Source organism: Hippocampus bargibanti, linkage group LG05, assembly GCF_051943395.1.
Source record: "Hippocampus bargibanti isolate YZ-2025 linkage group LG05, ASM5194339v1, whole genome shotgun sequence".
NCBI classification, from domain to species: domain Eukaryota; kingdom Metazoa; phylum Chordata; class Actinopteri; order Syngnathiformes; family Syngnathidae; genus Hippocampus; species Hippocampus bargibanti.
Window position 1 is genome coordinate 9,766,983 of NC_142738.1, and position 19,967 is coordinate 9,786,949.

The following is a 19,967-nucleotide window of genomic DNA, read 5'->3' on the forward strand; positions in this document are numbered from 1 at the left end:
AGCTAATGCCATTCCCCCGCTCCCGCTCCGCTTACACTCATTCATCCTCCGCCGTTATTGCAATGCATTGTTGATGAGGTGAGTCGGCGTCTTATGTGCTTTCACTCCTAAAGTCATTCCTAATGGAGTGGAAACCTTATATTTTGTTTCCTAATGAAGCACAGGAGTGGCAGACAGCTTCGCTTGGCCTGTCCTAAGACTGCCTGCAGGTTGGAGCCAGCGGCCTGAACCAAGCTGCTCTCAAAGTGTCCGCGGGGGGGAATTGGGTGGGTTGGGGTTGAGGTTGTATCCTAGCCAACATTTTATATCTTACAGGCAGGCGGCTCCAAAACTATCGATGAAAAATATTTTGTAATTCAGATCTTGGAAATGAAATAACAAAATATGTTTATTAAAAAAAAAAAATAAGAATCCATTCAGCAACTAAATGGTCTTTAGCTAGATGACAGTAACCTCTTTTTTAAACACCTTAATTCAGGGTTGTCAAAGTTAAGGCCCAGGGGCCAAATCTGGCCCGCCACTACATTTTATTCGGCCCACGAAAGCAAATCAAACTTGTGAAATTCCATGATGCATGCTAAAATCTGAACCAAAGTTTCAAATTGTCGTATGTAAACCACAATAACAGGCATTATTGTTTTACTTCAGATTTAAAAACTAGTTATTCCTTAACTAGTTCTCTGCCATTCCTGAATTTATTCAGAAATTGAAAAGTGTGAGGGTGGCCCGGTACTGAGTGGTTATCACGGTGCAAAGGTTGCGAATTCAAGACCCGGTCCGGAGTCCATGTGTGGAGTCCACTAGAGGGTAGTCAGGAAAGAACTCAGCGATGTTTCATCTTTTCTTGAAAAGTCCGTCTTGAAAATGGCTTTAACAATAAATCTGCAACAAAGCAATTTCTTCTCCTCCTTCAGTCATTTTCGGTTGACAAAACCACTATTAAATCGACACAACATTATATTTGCTTATGCAGCTCGCTACCGATACAGTGTGCTAGCTTTGGCCAGTATGCTATTGTCACTAGCGGCTTGTGATCAGGGCAGTTTTCGCAAACTAGTGCCTTGTGACTAGCCACTCATAGTTTGTGAAAACTCTGTCGTTGACCAGCGCCTGCAAGAAGGCGAGGGTACCCCATTTGCGTTGCCAACTCGAAATCTGATTGGTGAGATCAACAGTTGATCGACACATTTGATGCTTCAGGGCCTGCAGAACTGATTGTGAAGGCGGCCAGGTAGACTTCTGACCCGGGTAAAGAAATGATGGCTGAAATGTGATTGGTTAAATGCTTAAATACGAAAACACACGTCTGGAAGGGGAAAAGTATAATGAAAGGAAACTGAAAGACAATTCGTAATTATTGAATCGGAATTCATGGACAAAATATAATTAACATCAGTCTGTGATTCAGATATTTTTAGGCCAGCAGAGAAGGCTTTGTCGGTTCGCCACTGGTTAAATCACAAGTGTCAAAGTCAAGGCCCGCGGGCCAAATCCGGCCCGCCACATCATTTTTTTCGGCCCGCGAAAGCAAATCAAACTTGTTAAATTCCATGATGATTGCTAAAATCTGAGCCAAAATTTCATATTTTTGGATGTCAACCACAATAAAAGTCTTATTATTCTTGACTTCAGATTTGAAAACGAGTTATTCATTAATTTGCTGTGTGCTCTATATGTAATATTTGAAGGGATTTAAACATTCTAATGGGTTCCCCAAATTCATAATGGCCCTCGAGAGGAAACCATAACTACAATGTGGCCCGCAGCAAAAAAATGACTTTGACACCCCTGGGTTAAATGTTATCCTCAATCATTTTTTTTATTTGCTTGATTTTAACTCATCACAGGTAGCATGTCTTGCCTCATTTTAATACTTTCATTACGTCAATGTAACCTTTTAGAAAGTTGAACCATTTCCGCCGCTCGATGGCATCCCGATATAGTAGCCATTTTAAATACCTACCTTCGACATATACTTTGGAGTAAAACTGCAAAGTAATATAATGGAGGCAAAAGTGTAGTCAGTCTAGCTAAACAACCAAACATCTGCTCTTATGACTACCATTACTGTAATTTTGTTTCCCCCACAAACTGCATCAGTAAATGTACAACCATTATAAATAAAAGCCTGCATCTGTAGTTTGCTTTTATTCCTATTATGATGATTTTTGTTCTTCACGCGACACAATTCCTTTTGTTTTTACAGCGCCATAAAGTGCGCAATAACTTTAGCCGTAGAAATGGTGGAAATTTTGGAACGCTCACCAGATATCCGGGTGCTATTTAAGCAGGCCCTGAAGTGAGCGGCACGCCGTGGAAAAGTAAGGCTGAGCTATTCTGAGCCGAGGTTTCCCCTGCAAGGTCACTTCTGGAACAAAATGTCTCCTTGCGCAATCTAGGTCACAGTACATTCTCAAACTTCCTTCTTTTCCCTCCCGTCATGCCGCTTATAATTAAACACGTACAATTAGCCTCAATTTAATGGGATTTGAGTGCCACGCTTTTATTTAAGAGGTAATGAATAATATTTTAATTGCGCGTGTGACTGTGAAATCCAAATGTGCTGCTTTCATCATGTGTAATTACGAAACCGCGGTTTTCAAAAATAATATCCTGATGCGTTCAACAAGCTCTCCGGAGCAGACTGACATTTTTTTTCTCATACGCTTCAATTTGTGGCATAGCGGTGACTAATTGTGAAATAATGCAGCTGGATAGACACTCCTCAAACATATGTGCTGTGTCCTATTATTTATTGATGTCTGTAATTAATGATATAATGCACGCCGCTGAAGTAGTTTGACCTCTGAACCAGTCATTACTCAGAGTGTAGCGACATCAATCAAACTGTGCTTTTTCTCACGTCTATTCCCGTACACCCCCCCACTACCACCACCCCGCTGAAGGACTGACAGAGCACCCACTGTATCCTCATTTGTATTCAGCTGACCAAGGGCCTCCGTGCGAATGATTTAGCGCTCTGCATCACACACACGAAGCGCATGAGGGGCGCTAATATGAGATTTTCAAGCAACCACTGAAGTTCATAATAAGGCCTCGAGCTCTAAACAAAGCCACTTTGTACTTCAGCCAAGCGGAAAGCTTTTGTTTTCATCGCCGGCTATTTGTTTTGTTGCTTGCCAGGATTTCCAAGAGGAAACTCCAAGACACCCCAACATACAAATACTATTGATGTTATTGATCTTAAATCATTTTTGCTCTCTGTCAAGTGGTCGACAAAAGAGTGTAACTTTCACATGATGATAATGGCTGACAGAACCTTTAGTGTTTGCCTTGGTGCAGAGTTACGAACCTCCCCACTGTCGTGGGGCGTTCCACAGAGTTCAATCCCGGGGCCTCTGCTCTTTTCGTTGCATCCGCTCTATTTTGGTTCCATACTTTAGTGATGGCATTTGGTCAGACTGACACTTGTATATACCATCCTGCAGACTTTGGCCTCCTGGCTCCTTTTCTTAAACCAACAGTCTTGAATTTGGTTTCTTCTGTCTTTGTTTTTAATCTGTTGTTTTGTTGTTGCATGAAAGGACCCCTGGGGCGATTATGCTTTTTTGCACCTGTCATGGGCAGCATTTTCACAGCCCTCCTTTGTTCGGTGGAAAGGTTGATGCTGTTGGACAGTCTGCAGCTGGATGGATGCACGGCTTGAGGAGCTCGCGATGAGAAGAAAGGAGCATCAGCGTGACTATGTGGAACTGTCGCGGCTTGGACTTGAAGCGCATTTACTGTTCGTGGGCCAGGAGATGTTAGACAATCTCTTTTCCTCAATGAATGCTACAGCTCCGTGTTTGCTTTCAACACTTAGAGTAGCTTGTCGTAGACGTTCAAATTTCACTATGACGTCCCTGATCCGCTGGTGAAAAGGAGGCTTTAATCCTCTCTTCTTTCATCGAGAACTTCTTACAACAAAGAGGGCGCCGAAAGGTGCTTAGGATTGACGACTCTCTGTGTATCTTGTGTTGTGTCACATTATTTTTATTTTTTTTTGTTGCTGTTTGACTTAAAGATGGCGCCACGAGAGTGACTGCCTTTCCAACAGCTTCTGTATTTTGTTTATCTACTTCTTCCTTTCTTTTCATATTCGTTCCATAACTTTGCTGCTGTGAAATGCACATTTCTCCACTGATAGACTTATAAAAGCTTATCCAATCCATGTTCATCACTTTATATACAGCAGTTTGTTTTAAAATGCTCCACAAATATAGTTGAGTTGAGTTTTGGTTCTTTTTGGTGTTGGAAATTAGTTGAAAGCAACACTAATTGCTATACCCCAAGTCTCATTAGAGACACACCTGACTGTTAGATACTATTTTGAAGTTGTAATGACCTTGCCTACCATATTTGGCCCTGCATGCTAAACTCGCGTCCCACTGCAAAAAGCATTTGAGAAAACAACATAGCCATACTTTGGTGTAAGTCATTCCTTTGTTAATTTAAATGGCCTAATATATCACTCTGAGGTAAAATAGCATCTTGAAAAGCTGAGGGAGGAAGCAGAAGAGCTGTAGGAAGATACCATGGTACGTTTCTTTAATTCCAAATGAAATGGAATCACTTCATATGTGAAGCTTCCAGGCTATTCATGGAGGGCCATGACAGGATTGCTTCACCATCTCAGTTCTTTCATGTCACAAAGCCCCCCCGCCCCCCCATGTTTTTTTAGGTCTTGCTTGGGCTTGATCCACAACGTTAGCCGTCTTCTATCGTCCTGCCTCCGGCCCACTGTGGTCCGTGTTGTGTTAATGGGTCAGGCGAATCTATCAAGGACAGCGAGTTGGGCAGTTTGCACATCGGGGGGATAATTATGGGGTGATTGGTGTCCTACACGCTTGCTGCTTTCACTGTCTTTGTCTCCGCTATGTGAGCTTTACACCTTACAATAAATGCACACAACACGTCTGCCGCTCGATGTCTTCCCTCTTGCCTGTTCAAACCCCGGGGGCCTCGTTTGTTGACACAAAAATTGCAGCTTTCTTTTCAGACACATTTTATTTTTAATGAAGGGCAGATAATTGCAAACTGAATTTCTCCACCCCTGATCTAATTAACCTCACTTTCTCTCATGGATAAATCATCACACCTGTCTTCTTAGCCCTGAAAAGATCATGGCGTCCTTTCTGGGTCATGATGGTACAATCTCACCGGCTGGATTTAGGACATTTATGATTAAGTCCAAGCTGACCCTTGAGATATGATTCCATATGTAAGCAACTGCTTACACTTTAAAATACACTTAATGTATTTTATTTATGAAATCACTGGCATCGGGCACAATCCTCACATCTCCAATACCATTGCTCTTCAGGCACCCTCCTTCTCCCAAAACGGCAAATTTATTGAGCCATATCCATTAAAATGACCAAAGAGAACAAGCCATTTTCAACATTGAATGTTGTAAAATAATTGACAAAAATTACATTGACTAATGATTGAGACTTATAAAAAAGATTTGGGATTTCATCCAATTGGAAAATGGAGGGTTTTCAATCCAATGCGACGGATTGGATTGAAAATGTGTCCCAAAAAAATGAGATGCAGCTTAAGTAAATAAAAAATAAATAAACAAACACATACATACATACATACATACATACATACATACATACATACATACATACATACATACATACATACATACATACATACAAATACATACATAAAAATACATACTGTAAATGTAAAGAAATATATAAAGGGATAAATAAATACATGCAGATAAATAAATGAATGAATAAATACATATATGTAAATAAAAAAATAAATAGAAATAATTAAATAAATATAGTTAAATGTAAATAAATAAATACATAAATAATTTAGTAAATAAGTAAATAGTAAATAAGTAAGTAGGTAAATAAATAAATAAATAAATAAATAAACATACATACTGTAATAATACATAAATAAATAAACAAATAAATAAATGCACATGTAAATAAATATAGATACATGTAGATAAATAAATACTAATAAATAAATAAACAAACAAATACATACAAAGTGCACCAGTGCCATCATTATGGTCAAAATAGAAATATAATACTCTAAATCAGGGGTGCTCACACTTTTTCAGCATACGAGCTACTTACAAAAACTACCAAGTCAAAATGATCTACCCACGACAAAAATGCAAAACATAATTATTTTCAAATGTTTTAAGGATTCTTTGTATGTACAATGTATGTTGATGTAGCTTGCATAACTGAATAAGCCAATATTGCACAACACACATAATAACTACATATACATAACATAATAAATAACTATTAACATTTTTTTGTAATTACCTGAGTTTACTTTGATGACTTCCACTGAATTGAATTAGCCAGGGGTGCATAGTCCGGACAGTAGCTGCTGACAGCCAGCCTCAAGCACATTTCCAAATGTTCATCATTCATGGTGGAACGGTATTTGGACTTAATGATTTTCATGTAGGAAAAGGCTGACTCACATAAATAAGTGGAGCCGAATAATGCAGTCAAGGAGGTAGCACATTTCCTCAAGTTGGGGTACTTTTCCTGTGTGAGTAAGTTACAGAACTGTCCAAGTCTCTGAACAAGGAGTCAGCTGCTTCAACGAATGCTTCTTTTACCATCTCTCCGTCTTGGAAGGACTTATTGTTTTTAACGATGGCGTGACTCACCCGGAAAGATGCTTCTTCGGTGGCGACTTTCGCTTTTGAAGTATGCTGAGTGAAAAATGACTGCTGTCCGGACAACTGGGATTTTAGTTCGTCCACCGTTCTCTTTCTCAGCTGGCTTTTCGGCGTGAAGTCAATGTCGTATTTTCCATGAACAGTCCGAAAATGGCGCTCCACATTTTCCCATTCCGTATGAAAGTAATATGTTTTGCCCCCTTACTTGGTCCCGGTTTCTCACTCATTTTGATCACCATATGTTTTAGCAAGGGCTTAAAATCTGAGGTAATTCGCTGACTAGCTTGTAAATTTTGCTGCGTTTAGCGCCGTTGTTTACGCATGCACGGCGACCTAAAGGTAAAATTCAGTTGTCATCTGAATGGTTGCCCTGTATGTCAATCAAGTGACGGGACGTTTGATAGGCTGACAAATGGTTTTTTTTTTACTGTCACGCTGCGATCGACCAGTACTACCTCCGCGATTGACCAGTAGATCGCGATCGACGTAATGATCACCCCTGCTCTAAATGGTCATAAATACATTACCACAAACAACCTGGATTGAAATTGGCAAAACACATTCAAACATGATAGAAATTGGAGTTAAATGACAAAGCAAGGTGTCATCAAAAAATAATCTGAGAGATAAAGAAACGTCCCTACCTCAAAATTCCGTCACACATTTGGCTATGTCGGCTTCATGGCAATGCTTCTTCACATAAGATCAACAAACTGTAAATGTTGCAAATCTTTGCGCAGTCTTGTTTTTATTATTTTCCTTTATTAATGTCCTGTTTTTGATTTACAATTTCAATTTCTGGGATCTATGTTTTTAAATACCTCCACTCCCCCTCGACTAAATAGTGAATCTGTGATTCTGATTTCAGACCCACGACCATATTTGCACTTCCTGCTCTGTGGTAACTGTCATCAAAGTGACAGTAAGTTAGGTCAATGCTCCGGAGATTTTCTCTCCAAAGACTTGCATATTGTTCAGAGCAGAGGCTCTCACATCGACCTTCAACTCCAATGGTGGACACCAAGAACTCATTGAAACTCGCCACCTCCGGACCCCTTTCGTGCGGTCGAGTGCCCAGACAAGACGCATACTTCAGGGGCCCCCTCCCCACGTATGCATATGATCCACCCAGAGCCATTCCATCTGTATGGAAATTTGGGCTCCACAGCTGGAATCCCGCAAAGCACTGTCGTCTTTCTAATAGTTATTATCTCTTTGGGCGTCTCCCTCTCCAAAAGCCTTGCAATACAAGCACATCACATCTTTATGGTAATGCCCAACAATACAGCCCCGAGCTATATGGCGCGCAGACCTTTGTTCTCATTACGATAATTCCCGTTTCTCGCTTGACTCCTCATTCCAGTGCCCATGCCGCTTTGACTTGGATGTAGATAAATTCCAGTGTCTTTGTTTATTCTGTTCATCAAGTGACCAGGCATGCACACATCTCAAAGCGTGTGATTCGGTTGACGTTTCAGTATAGGCGCAATTTTTTTTACTTCGGTTTTTCTTCTATTTTTCCACATAATGTATTTTATGTGGGAGCTTTTTTTAGATTTCATTTCAGTTCTAATGCATATTTTCTCGTTTTTCCTCTTTTACAGGCTCCAAGGAAATACAACATGGCCCAGGCCATTAACTCATTCACTGCCATTCACAAATTTATTTGGGAATTGAAATTATGACGTAGAGCCCAATTCCCCAATTTGTTCAGGTTTTGTTTTTTCATGCTTGGGTGCCGATAATGCACTGGCCAGACCTCTGGTAATGTTTTTTTTCCCACAAGGGTCAGAATTTCCCTTTTTTCCATGTTAGCACTTTGTTCCAGGTTCAGCTGTTGTTAAAGCGCTATATAAACCAATATTTATGTATGGCATTCTATCTTGGACAGCCGCCCTCATTTGAAACTTATATAACTCTAGACCCATATAATTTAAGAATTAACTATTTCATTCAAATGGAAGAAGAGAGTCTAAAATTTCTAACGCCGTATTGATCGTTGATGTAGTCCTAAAATTCAATATTCTGTGGGGCCTGGAATTCTAGTGGTCATGACAAAAGCCCTAGCACTGGAGTGGACACATTTTTGCACATGGCTGGCAATGAATTAGTTAATATTTCACCTTTCAACTTGAGACTGATTTTACTTTCTGAATGTACTGTACTGCAATCACTGGTAAGTACACACTACTGAGTATAAGCCACACCTTCAATGAATGTCCTAATCCAGTGACTGTAAAGTGTCCTTGAGAGTTTTGAAAGGCGCATGCGTGGAAGGCTGATTGAACACTCCTGACGTGTGAGAGCAAATAGTTATTTGTTTCTTTGTGCCCTACCATTGACTGGCAACTGGTTCAGGGTGTCCCCCCACTTGAAAACGGCTTGGATACGTGGATCAGAAAATGGGTGGATATTTCTTAAATATTTATTAATTAATATAGATTTATTAAATCAGTCAACTTAGCTCTAATTATTGCAGTGATGGTGCGTTGGTTTTCATATAAACCGTACTTCAATTGTCCCATGGACAGGTTGGGTGGTCCACAAGATTTTGTTATTTATGCATCTACCGTAAGATAAGGTCCAGGTCACGCCGTATAAAAGTGAGGCCCTGGACGGCGTCCGTCTGTGTCCTTGCACGTTTCCGCCAAAGCCCACGTGAGGCGTCTGTCTTTCACAAAACAGTAATTGCGGCGCGATGGGCACAGCTTGTCCCATGCAGTCTGCGTCCCACACTTGAAGGTTCCCCTCATTGTCACACAGCCTTTTAGCACCTTTGTTCCTCTTTCTCCCACAGGACCTAACAGCTCACCACTGGCAGATGAGTCCCACTCTGTGACAAAAGGGGTCCCTGCGCTCAACCTCATTTGATGCAGTGATGAACCCCCCTCACCCCCTTCTGCCCCCCCTCCCCCCACCTACACTCATCCTGACCGCACAGCTTCATTCTCTTGTTCACACACATGCCCAAATGTGACGCACACTTTTTGAGAAGAAGCATTCCGTTTAGCAACAGAGGTGGTGTTGCAGGGAATGAGGGCGGGGAAGGGGTCAAGACCCATGGGTGGGCTTTTAGAAGGCAAACAAACATGAGAGCCGCAGAGAAGTGATGTCTTGTTTACACATTAACAGACACTTAGCACAGCTGCTGTTGTTGTTTATTTTGTTATTGTTGTTGCTTCCCACACAAATCAACACTGGGGTGGCAGCGTGGTGGCCACATTCATTTTTTCAGCAACACATCGAAGAGGAAAATTTTGATACCTGTCAGATGGATTCAATATTCTTAGATCCCGTGATACATGTCCCATGAACATTACATACATTACATTCATTAAATGCATACATTTCATATTGATCTGGAGTAAATATGAAGCGAGCGAGGCAGCGAGAGTGGCTGCCTTTCCAGCAGCTCATGTATTTTTGTTTTTCTACTTTCATTCCTTTCATCACTTTGCTGCTGTGAAATGTAAATTTCTCCACTGTGAGACTAATAAAGGCATATCCAATCCAATATGATTTGATGTCTTTATTTTTAAAAATTAATTAAATACATTCATCATTGTTTCTTGGTAAATTAACTCATTCACTGCCATTCACAAATTTGTTCAGGAATTGAAAATATGACATAGAGCGCCATTCCCGATTTTTTTCAGTTTTTTTTTCATGCTTGGGTGCCGATAAAGCGCTGGTCTTGGCCTATGGCAATATTATATATATATATATATATATATATATATATATATATATATATATATATATATATATATATATATATATATATATATATATACAGTAAAGTCTCGTTATATCGATATCGGATATATCGATAGTCCCGGTTATATCGATACTATTTCTATGCGCGCACGGAGAAAATTACATGCGATATCGGATATATCGATAATCCCGGTTATATCGATATTTTTTCGGACTCCCTTGAATATCGATATAACGAGACTTTACTGTATATATATATATATATATATATATATATATATATATATATATATATATATATATATATATATATATATATATATATATATATATATATATATACACACACAAGATGAAGGAAAAGTGTAGAAATCTACAATAAATGCTTATGAAAACTCAATATTCCAAATATATATATATAATCTGGTACATCTTGTAGTCATGTTTACCTTGTTGGCCATCAACAAGCCAGTCTTTTGGCTCCATTGGCTTTCGAAACATATTGTTACATTTAATGTCAAATCAAATTTTAGCTACACCTCTGACTGATGCTTTTCGATCGCGACTGCAAAAAGTGTGAAAAGGTCAACTGCAGTAACTCATCCATCGCTCAAATAGCGTCGACTTGACAACAGCGCACACCAAGATATTTATTAGCCAGCAGCCCGGTAATCGTCATCTCTGCTCACCTTCCACTGTTCATTTTTTTGTGTTATCCACTCAGGCAAACATGCGCTTACAAAACTGCATCTTTCTCACACTATCTAATGAGGTGATGACCAACCACTTGTTATAATTGCTTCCATCTCAAGCTTATTAATCATATGTAGAGTTATTTAAGGGCGCATAAATTAATCTTAAATTAAAAAAAAAGCCTATCAAAGCCTCAAAACAATTAAAGTGTAAGGTAAGATTTCCCCTGGGTGGCCATTTTTATTTTAATAGCGTGTTCAGGTGATTATCATACCTTGATGCAACACTGTGATTAATGCAGACACCCTTTTAAAAGACGTGCTCTCTCTCGACAAACACAACAACAACAAAAAGGCGGAACAAACCAGATAATGACCTCCCTGACTTTGCTCATCTGGCTGCTCTGCGCGTAAAATATGCTAACACCTGCTAGTTATATTGATGTGACAGTGCAAACTTTTGAGTGCACACAAAGCACAGAAAAAAAGTGAATGGGTGTGTCGATATTGTGAACAACCACCAACATCCATCACATGTTTAAGCAATCTAGAACAGAAAAGAAGCTGAAGGACTCACAGCTTGCCTTAATATTTTTGGGGTCTCTTGAAATGTTTGTATATATATATATATATATATATATATATATATATATATATATATATATATATATATATATATATATATATATATATATATATATATATATATATGTATGTATATATATGTATGTATGTATGTATGTATATATATGTATATATGTTTGTATCAGAATCAGAATCAGAATCATCTTTATTGCCAAGTATGTAGAACACACAAGGAATTTGTTTCCTGTAGAACACGCTGCACTAGTATCGTTGTCAAAAAAAAACTGCTAAGTGGCACTATACAGTTCCATTTTGGCTACTGTTGAAAGAGTTCAAAGAGTTAATGGCTTGGGGGAAGAAGCTGTTTAAATGTCTGCTGGATTTGGTGCGCATGGATCGGTAGCGCCTGCCTGAGGGGAGTAGCTGGATGTATGTATGTATATATGTATATATATGTGTGTGTATATATATATATATATATATATATATATATATATATATATATATATATATATATATATATATATATATATATATATATAAAATCGAGCAATTAATCGTTTTATTTCAACTATAAAATGATAATGATCGTGCTTGTCATGATCTGGTTGACGACCAACGGGGGGCGCTGTCGCCCCCGCCTACACCTCACAGGTGCTGGTCGTCCCGATCAGATTGGCGACCAGCGGGTAGCGACGTCAGCCCTGCCTGCAGCCTCGCAGGTGTTGGTCGTTTAATCATTGACATTTAAAAGAACACCCGGCACGACCATCCGGTGCCGATTCATTGTTTGTTTGCTGCTTGTTTGCTGCATGCATCGTGTACGTGTTTGTTTAACCTTGGCGGACTTTTACACTTGGTTTTCTTTTGCTACTTTGTATTTTTTCCATTCAGATCATTTAGATGTTTTACATTTTGTTCCTGCTGACTTTATTTTAATACAGTTTGTCAAACAACCTCCTGCTGCCTCCTGCCTGCTTTTTGGGATCCGAACCCGCCATCACCACCTTGCAAACCGTGACAGTGCTAAGTGTGACATTTAAAGATATTTTCCCGCGTTATTAATGTTATTTTTATTTAGTACTTGTATGTTTTAATTATTATTATTATTATTATTATTTATTATTATTAGTATTGTTATTATTATTATTATTATTAGTATTATACTCTCAAGGTGACTACAGTCGCAGGATAAGAGCAAATGTTAATGTAGATTACTGTTTGAGTATTTAGACGTTATATTTATCGACTTGTTGCCATTTGTTGCAAAGATCCATACCAACTGCAGGTCGAAACGAATCTTGTTATGTTCATCAATATTATTCGGGCGGACCAAAATGGAAACAATGAAGCCGGCTTCCACATTACTTGAAGCTGTTAAATGGACAGCGCGTTTGTTGGCATTGTTTTCCCATTGTCTCTTGGTAGTAGTTACATGCTCTCTTTCAGCTTGTGATCTTAAGAGCAGCTGCTTGTCACTGCAGGGCGTGCGCGTGCTACACACGCGCACTGTGACTCCGTGGGAACGCGGCACCTGACCGGGATGCTTCTTTTTGTGAACCCGAGAACGCGCATAAAGTCAGAATTTGGATTTCGTTTATGTTTAATTAAAAAACACATAAAAAAATTTAAATTAAAAAATAACAATACATTTACACAAATAAGGGAAGTTCAAGATGGCGCCCGAATAGGCAGCCTTCAGCAAGTGCTCTCACAAGCCTTGCCTTTTTTGTTGTTTTTGTGTTCTTTTGTCACTTTATGTTGAATACGGATTGTTTTTCAACATTTTTGGCCATGGCATTCATCAAGGAGGAGACTGACAAGGTCGGCGCCTTTGGACTGTTTCGTTGGGGCAATTGTGCTTTTTTTGCGCCTGTAATGAGCAGCAGTTTTACAGCCCCGCTTTGTTCCGCTGAAATTTCAGTGCTGTTGGACAGTCTGTGGCTTGAATGGATGCATGGCTAGCTTGAGGAGACCCCCTATGACGATCAAGGAGCATCTGCGCAGACGCTCCTCGATCGTCATTGGTTTAGAATTGAAGGATTTATGTGGGACAGGAGATATGAGACCATTTCTTTTCGTCAATGGATGCTACAACTTTGTGTTTAGTTTCACAACATTTAGCTTGTAACAGACGTATGTGCACATTTCACCATGGCATTCCTGATCCACTGGTGAAAAGGACGCTTTCATCCTCTCTTCTTCCATCGAGAACTTTTTCATATAACAAAAGGGGTGCAGAAAGTGCTTAGGATTGAATGACTGTATGTGTCTTTTGTGTTGTCATATTATTTGTTATTTGGTTTTTTTTGTTCTTGACTTCAAGATGGCGCCGCGAGAGTGGCTGCCTTTACAGCAGGTCCTGTACTTTGTTTTTCGCCTTCTTCCTTTCTTTTCCTCTTCCTTTAATAACTTTGCTGCTAAGAAATGTACATTTCTCCACTGCTAGACTAATAAAGGCAAGTCCAATTCACTCCAAAACGTCGCATAAGCAAACACACCACACGTACATTCGTGCATGTGTGCGCGCAGTTGAACGCGCTCTTAGTGTAACCCAAACCAGGCACACGCACGCGCAAAGATAATGGGTGGGAGGGAGGCAGTGAGTGGAGTAGAATGGACTGGAATGATAGAGAGAGAGGCAAGAGGGCGGGACACGCAGTCCCATCACTAAAACAAACACCCCAGCGGCATCCGACACACTCCTCGTTTTTATTTCCCCCTCGAACACGCGTGTGACCGCGGCCGCGTGGTGCACTTCGAGAGAGGCGCCGCACCTGCACTGAATTGGTGAGTTTTCGACGGAGTTTTCGGAGGATGCTTTAATTTTGAAAAAAAAAAAAGACTCGCGGTAAATTAATACGTATTTTATTTATTAGTAAAAATGTTTTTTTTTTTCATCGCAGCGGTGCTTGAACGCCATAGAATTATCCCCGCAGTTTTCACTATCCAACAAGATGGAAGCCATTCCAGCGGGCCGCGATTCCAGCTCGTCGCCGGGCTCCACGCAAGAACTTTCCTACCCTCCATCCAACAACCTGAAACCAAACCAGGTGGGCGAGACGGTGCTCTACGGAATACCCATCGTATCCCTGGTCATCGACTGCCAGGAGAGGTTGTGCCTGGCTCAGATCTCCAACACGTTGTTGAAAAACTACAGTTATAACGAGATCCACAACCGACGCGTTGCGTTGGGCATCACCTGCGTCCAGTGCACCCCGGTCCAACTGGAGATCCTCCGTAGGGCCGGCGCCATGCCCATCTCATCCCGGAGATGCGGTATGATCACCAAGCGCGAGGCCGAGAGACTTTGTAAATCCTTTCTGGGGGCTCACTCACCTCCCAAACTGCCGGAAAATTTCGCCTTCGACGTGTGCCACGAGTGCGCATGGGGAAGTCGCGGTAGCTTTATTCCGGCTAGGTACAACAGCTCCAGGGCCAAGTGCATCAAATGCTCCTATTGCAATATGTATTTCTCCCCAAATAAATTCATATTTCACTCTCACCGCACGCCGGAGTCCAAGTACACGCAGCCGGACGCGGCTAATTTCAACTCGTGGAGGCGACATTTGAAATTAACCGATAAAAACGGCCAGACTGACGTGTTACACGCGTGGGAGGACGTGAAGGCCATGTTCAACGGGGGAAGCCGCAAGAGGACGCTGCCAGGCTGCGGGTCGGAGTCCGGATCGCCTCTCAAGTCGCACGGGTCGAACCTGCACAGACAGTCCCCTGAGATCCCCGCGAAGATTCTCAACCGCGAGGACACCCGGGTGGGCGTAGGCCCACGCAGCTACCCGGTTATCCCGGTGCCCAGTAAAGGCTTCGGGATTCTACAGAAGATCCCGCCGCCGCTTTTCCCGCACCCGTACGGCTTCCCGGCGTTCGGACTCTGCCCGAAAAAAGACGACGTCATGGCGGGCGAGCCGAGTAAGGCGGCCCTGCCGGGGGTCCTGTGGTCGGGGTCCAAAGACAGCACCTACCCATCCTTCCCGGTGTTCTGGCCCGCTGCGGGCGCCCTCCCCATTCATCCTTACTCACAGGGCGCGCATAAAATCCCACCTGAGATGCCCCCCCTACACAGACCCGTCGACGTGGACGTTTCCGAGTCCACCGACGCGTCCAAAGACAGCCTGGCTGACAACGACCGCTGCTCCAGTACTCAGTCGACGCGGAACGACGACGACAAGTCCGGGGATGAAGGGAGGCCGCTCGACGGGCCCACACTAGCCCCACGCAAGGCCACCTACGTGTCTGCCTTCAGGCCTGTAGTGAAAGACGCGGACTGCATCGCCAAGTTGTACGGCAGCAGAGGAGCCTACTCTCGAAGCGGCTACTTGTCGCCTGACTTTTTAAGCGAGAGCTCCAGTTACCACTCCGTGTCTCCGTGCGTGGACAGCGAAGAGGAGACGGACGTGGACGTGGAGACCAGTAAAACACCCGAGGATGAGGACCACCGGAGACCCCTGTCCTTGATGTGTCCCAGAAGTCCACCGGGACTCACCCACAGCGTGTCCCCGAGAGACTCGGACCTCAAGTTGGCACCGCAGGAAATCGACCTGCTCGAGTCTCACAAAATGGGCCCACGAGTGGACCGTGAAGTACCGAGCAAACAGTTAGCGCCGTTTAGCCAAGTGAGTGACTCAATAACACCACTTTTCGCCATGGTTTCGTCTAATTAATCCACTGAATAACTTTGTTTTTAATATTTTGAATTAATTACGTGCAACCCCCCCCCCCCCCATTTTTTGCAGGTTTACACACAAGAGAGGAGCGAGTTGCAACATCGGAGCAGTCCTTTTCATTTCAGACCGGCAACCTATCAACCTGCAGAGCTTTCAATTCATGGTTAGATATCAAGCTAATCGATATTATTGAACAGAAAATATCAATAAATCGAAAAAGATTCAAAATCCTGTTTTTCCCCTGCAAGATGAGAGCACAAGCAAAGAGGAGCCGTCGTCCACGGTCGAGGAGGTAGAAAGTAAATCTTTACTGGAACAAAGCAGCGACGAAAACCAGCAAGAGCAGGATGAAGGTACGCAAGCAGATTTTTACCCCAAAATTTCTTGATCATATTTTGTGTAGATAATTTTTTCTCACCACGGTAAATGAAAACGTGTGTGTGCGGGTGTGTGCGTGTGTATCCAGACGAAGAGTCAGCAAGAGCTTTGCACGCACAAACAGGCATTCGGACTCTTGCAAAAGGTAAGATAAAGACTTTATATTATTCATTGTTTTAAATAATGATGATAGCTTTTGCAAAAGTACAAATAATATGTAATGGTATAAAGATGGATTGTGTAGTATTATTATTTTTAGTAGAAGTTTATTATTATTATTGCATTGATATTTATTATTATTGTTATTATTTATTTATTCATTTTTAAAGAAATGATTGTGATGATTTTAAAAGTCGTCTATCTCTGATCCTTCATTCAGTTAAGTGAACATATGCAGTACTTTTAATTTGTTTTTCGAGCCATTAATACAAATATTTTCAAGGCTTCGAGGCATGAAATGATAGTCTTTGTCTATTTTGAGGAATCCATACAATTGTGATCCATACAATTAAATAATGACTCAGAAAGGGATGTGTTATTCTGTCTCATTCTACATTTGTGAGGTGCATTTTTGTGTGTGTTTGCGTGAAAGCTCAATTTTAAGATCCTCAAATAATGTATTTATGTCTTTTTAGAGGAACTACAGAAGCAACTATTAGAGCAGGTCGAATTGAGGAAAAAGCTGGAACGTGAATTTCAACATCTAAAAGGTAACCAACAAAACTTGGAATAGCCCTACAATTTTTTTTGCATTTTGAACGACTTCGGTGACTCATGTATCACATTGATAATTGCACTCGATGTTTATTTAGGCACAGTCTCTCGCATATTGTGGGTAATATTCATAAAACATGAGCAGATCACAGTATAGATTCAGTCACGTTTTATTTTCAACACATTTTGCAGTATAGTGCCAATCTATGGATTAATATGTGAAAGTGTGTTTCAAGGCAAAGTGATTTCATTCGAAAAAAAGAGCACCATTTGCAGTTGGTTATTTCATGTTCGCCTTAAAGCCACTTCAATCCCATCGTGCTCAAATGTCGATCACTTCTTAGCACTCTGCGAGAGTGGATATCGATGACATCCATGCTGGATTTTAACAACTCTAAAACCTTTCGGTGACCAAAGAGCAGCGCGTGGTCATGGATGATTTTACCGGTGCTTGCTGTTGGTTTTGGAACGGCTCACCTTTGTGCGGCAGAGAAAACCAACACCTTTAGCATTCATGTCTGCACAAAACACCCCCACACTCTTCACTTTGAGCTCCTATTTGACCTTCATGGTCGTTGACTTTCATCGCCTAACAAGTGCATATATATATATATATATATATATATATATATATATATATATATATATATATATATATATATATATATATATATATATATATATATATGCAAAAAAAGCAAAAATCGGGATGTTGCACTTGTTACGGGATCAAAGTAAACGATCAGCAAGTTGTCTAAATATTTATGAACTCCAACCTTCTGAAATCACTTGCAAAAATATAACAGCATCACTTACCGAAGTAAATTGTCCTTTAGGTGGCTCTGATCTTTATTTTAATTCCAAAACAAAGTATACGTTTCCCTTAATCTGTATCGTTTTATAAACAGCGTCCCCTTTTGGTTCTAAATCAATGTGCACCCCCACTCCCCATATTCCCCCCACCCTACCCAAAATCTTCAGATAACTTCCAGGATCAAATGAAAAGAGAACTATCCTACAGGGAGGAGATGGTCCAGCAATTGCACATCGTCAGAGGTGAGAAAAATAAAATAACCCAGACCCCTGCTCCATTCGCATTGATCCTAACATTCGAGGTTACGATGCCAGAGAAAGCCACGCTGCGTTAAAACCTGACTTTGTTTGTGTGTGTGTGTTTGAAATATTTCGTCATTTCGAGGCTTTTCCAGTCGTTATGACTTGACTTGTTTGTTTGAAGACGGTCTTACTTACAAAAATGGAGACGCCGCCATCACCACCGCTAGAACGTACGGTATCTCGTTAATTCGTAAATCAAGGATCCCTGTTAATCCAGGTGATTTTGAATTTTTGAAACCCAACCCATCAATTTTATTGCACCGATTGATTTTACAGTTGATCTGCGTATTTTGCACGTCTATTGAAAGCTTCGCCCATGTCTTCGATTTTTTTATGGACACGGTTGATTGTTGTCTGTCGTTCTTCTCAGAAGCTCACGACGCCTTGCACCATTTCTCCTGCAAGATGTTAACACCTCGCCACTGCTCGGGGTCGTGCACCTTCAAGTCTCCTCTGCTCCCACCGTGACGAACGCAAACACCCACACTCGGCGTGGAAATTTCACCTTCGCGCTGCGAGGAATAGACTCTTTTGTTGTTGTGATATGTATTTAAAAACAATGTGTACTGTCCAGCATTTTTTGTGACGCCTTTTTTTATTTCAACAGAAACCATTGATGATTTATTATTTGTGGCAACGTGCAATGGTAATGTATGTATCTAAGTTGTAATAGTTAATAGAGGTTGTTATTTGTGTTATTGCTAACTTATTCATAAAGTCTAGTGGAATTTTTTTTCTAATTACATTTGCGCTTCTTTAATTCTCCTCACGCAAGTCGGTCGCTTGACTTCATTTTTGACTTCATGCACTTTAAATGAATGAAACCATGACAAGACTTAAAATTATTTGCTGCGGAAGACGTGATTTTTGAAGACTTGCAGACAAGTTAAGACCACGACTTTTTCTTTGAAAGCACATATTCTATTCAACTGTTCATGTGGCATTTGTTTACACCCCTCGGTGAATAAATTGTTTTATTATTTTTTGTGTGTTATTATACATATACCGCATAATTATGTGTACTACACTGCATGCCCTCCGTCCCGTCACACACTTGTTATTTTATTCATAGCCTACACTCATTTTTAAGATATTTTCCATGGTTATGACTGCTTCCTATTTATAGATGTATACCCAATTATAAACAGAGTAGGACATGTTATAAACACAATCAGATTCTGCCAAGAAATAATTATTTCAATCCTCTAAAATTGTTATACAGTACTGTATTTTGGAAACATTTTATTCAATTTTATTCAAACTCAGTGTTATGATTGTTGAGTATTGTTACAGTGTGTTCTTTATTTGCTAACCCGAGCTGGAATTCAACTCGGTACCTTTGCCAAATGTTTTCATTTGAGTAAAATAATGAGATTAACTTGCTCATGATGGGTCAATCCACATGGG

General features: G+C 40.8%; 1 protein-coding gene and 1 long non-coding RNA gene across 4 annotated transcripts in view; both read left to right on the forward strand.

Annotated features, from left to right (window-relative positions):
* The window catches only part of LOC148897835 (uncharacterized), a 57,074-nt gene extending 46,912 nt beyond the window's left edge, over positions 1-10,162 (forward strand). Inside the window, exon 3 of the long non-coding RNA XR_016114982.1 lies at positions 9,471-10,162. This is a non-coding gene — a long non-coding RNA (uncharacterized LOC148897835). The remainder of the gene's footprint in view (positions 1-9,470) is intronic.
* Positions 10,163-14,363: 4,201 nt separating this feature from the next.
* Positions 14,364-19,503, forward strand: skor1b (SKI family transcriptional corepressor 1b). Of its 3 annotated transcripts, none has more exons than XM_088996217.1 (8): positions 14,364-14,457; positions 14,574-16,301; positions 16,422-16,515; positions 16,601-16,705; positions 16,819-16,875; positions 17,366-17,440; positions 18,426-18,500; positions 18,931-19,503. In XM_088996217.1, the coding sequence occupies exons 2-8, from the start codon at positions 14,625-14,627 to the stop codon at positions 19,026-19,028; spliced, it is 2,181 nt and encodes a 726-aa protein (XP_088852343.1). In that variant the 5' UTR covers positions 14,364-14,457; positions 14,574-14,624; the 3' UTR covers positions 19,029-19,503. The 3 variants fall into 3 exon arrangements, with proteins under 3 accessions (XP_088852343.1, XP_088852344.1, XP_088852345.1); XM_088996218.1 differs by having other exon boundaries at positions 18,934-19,503; XM_088996219.1 differs by lacking the exon at positions 18,426-18,500.
* The last annotated feature ends 464 nt before the right edge of the window (positions 19,504-19,967 follow it).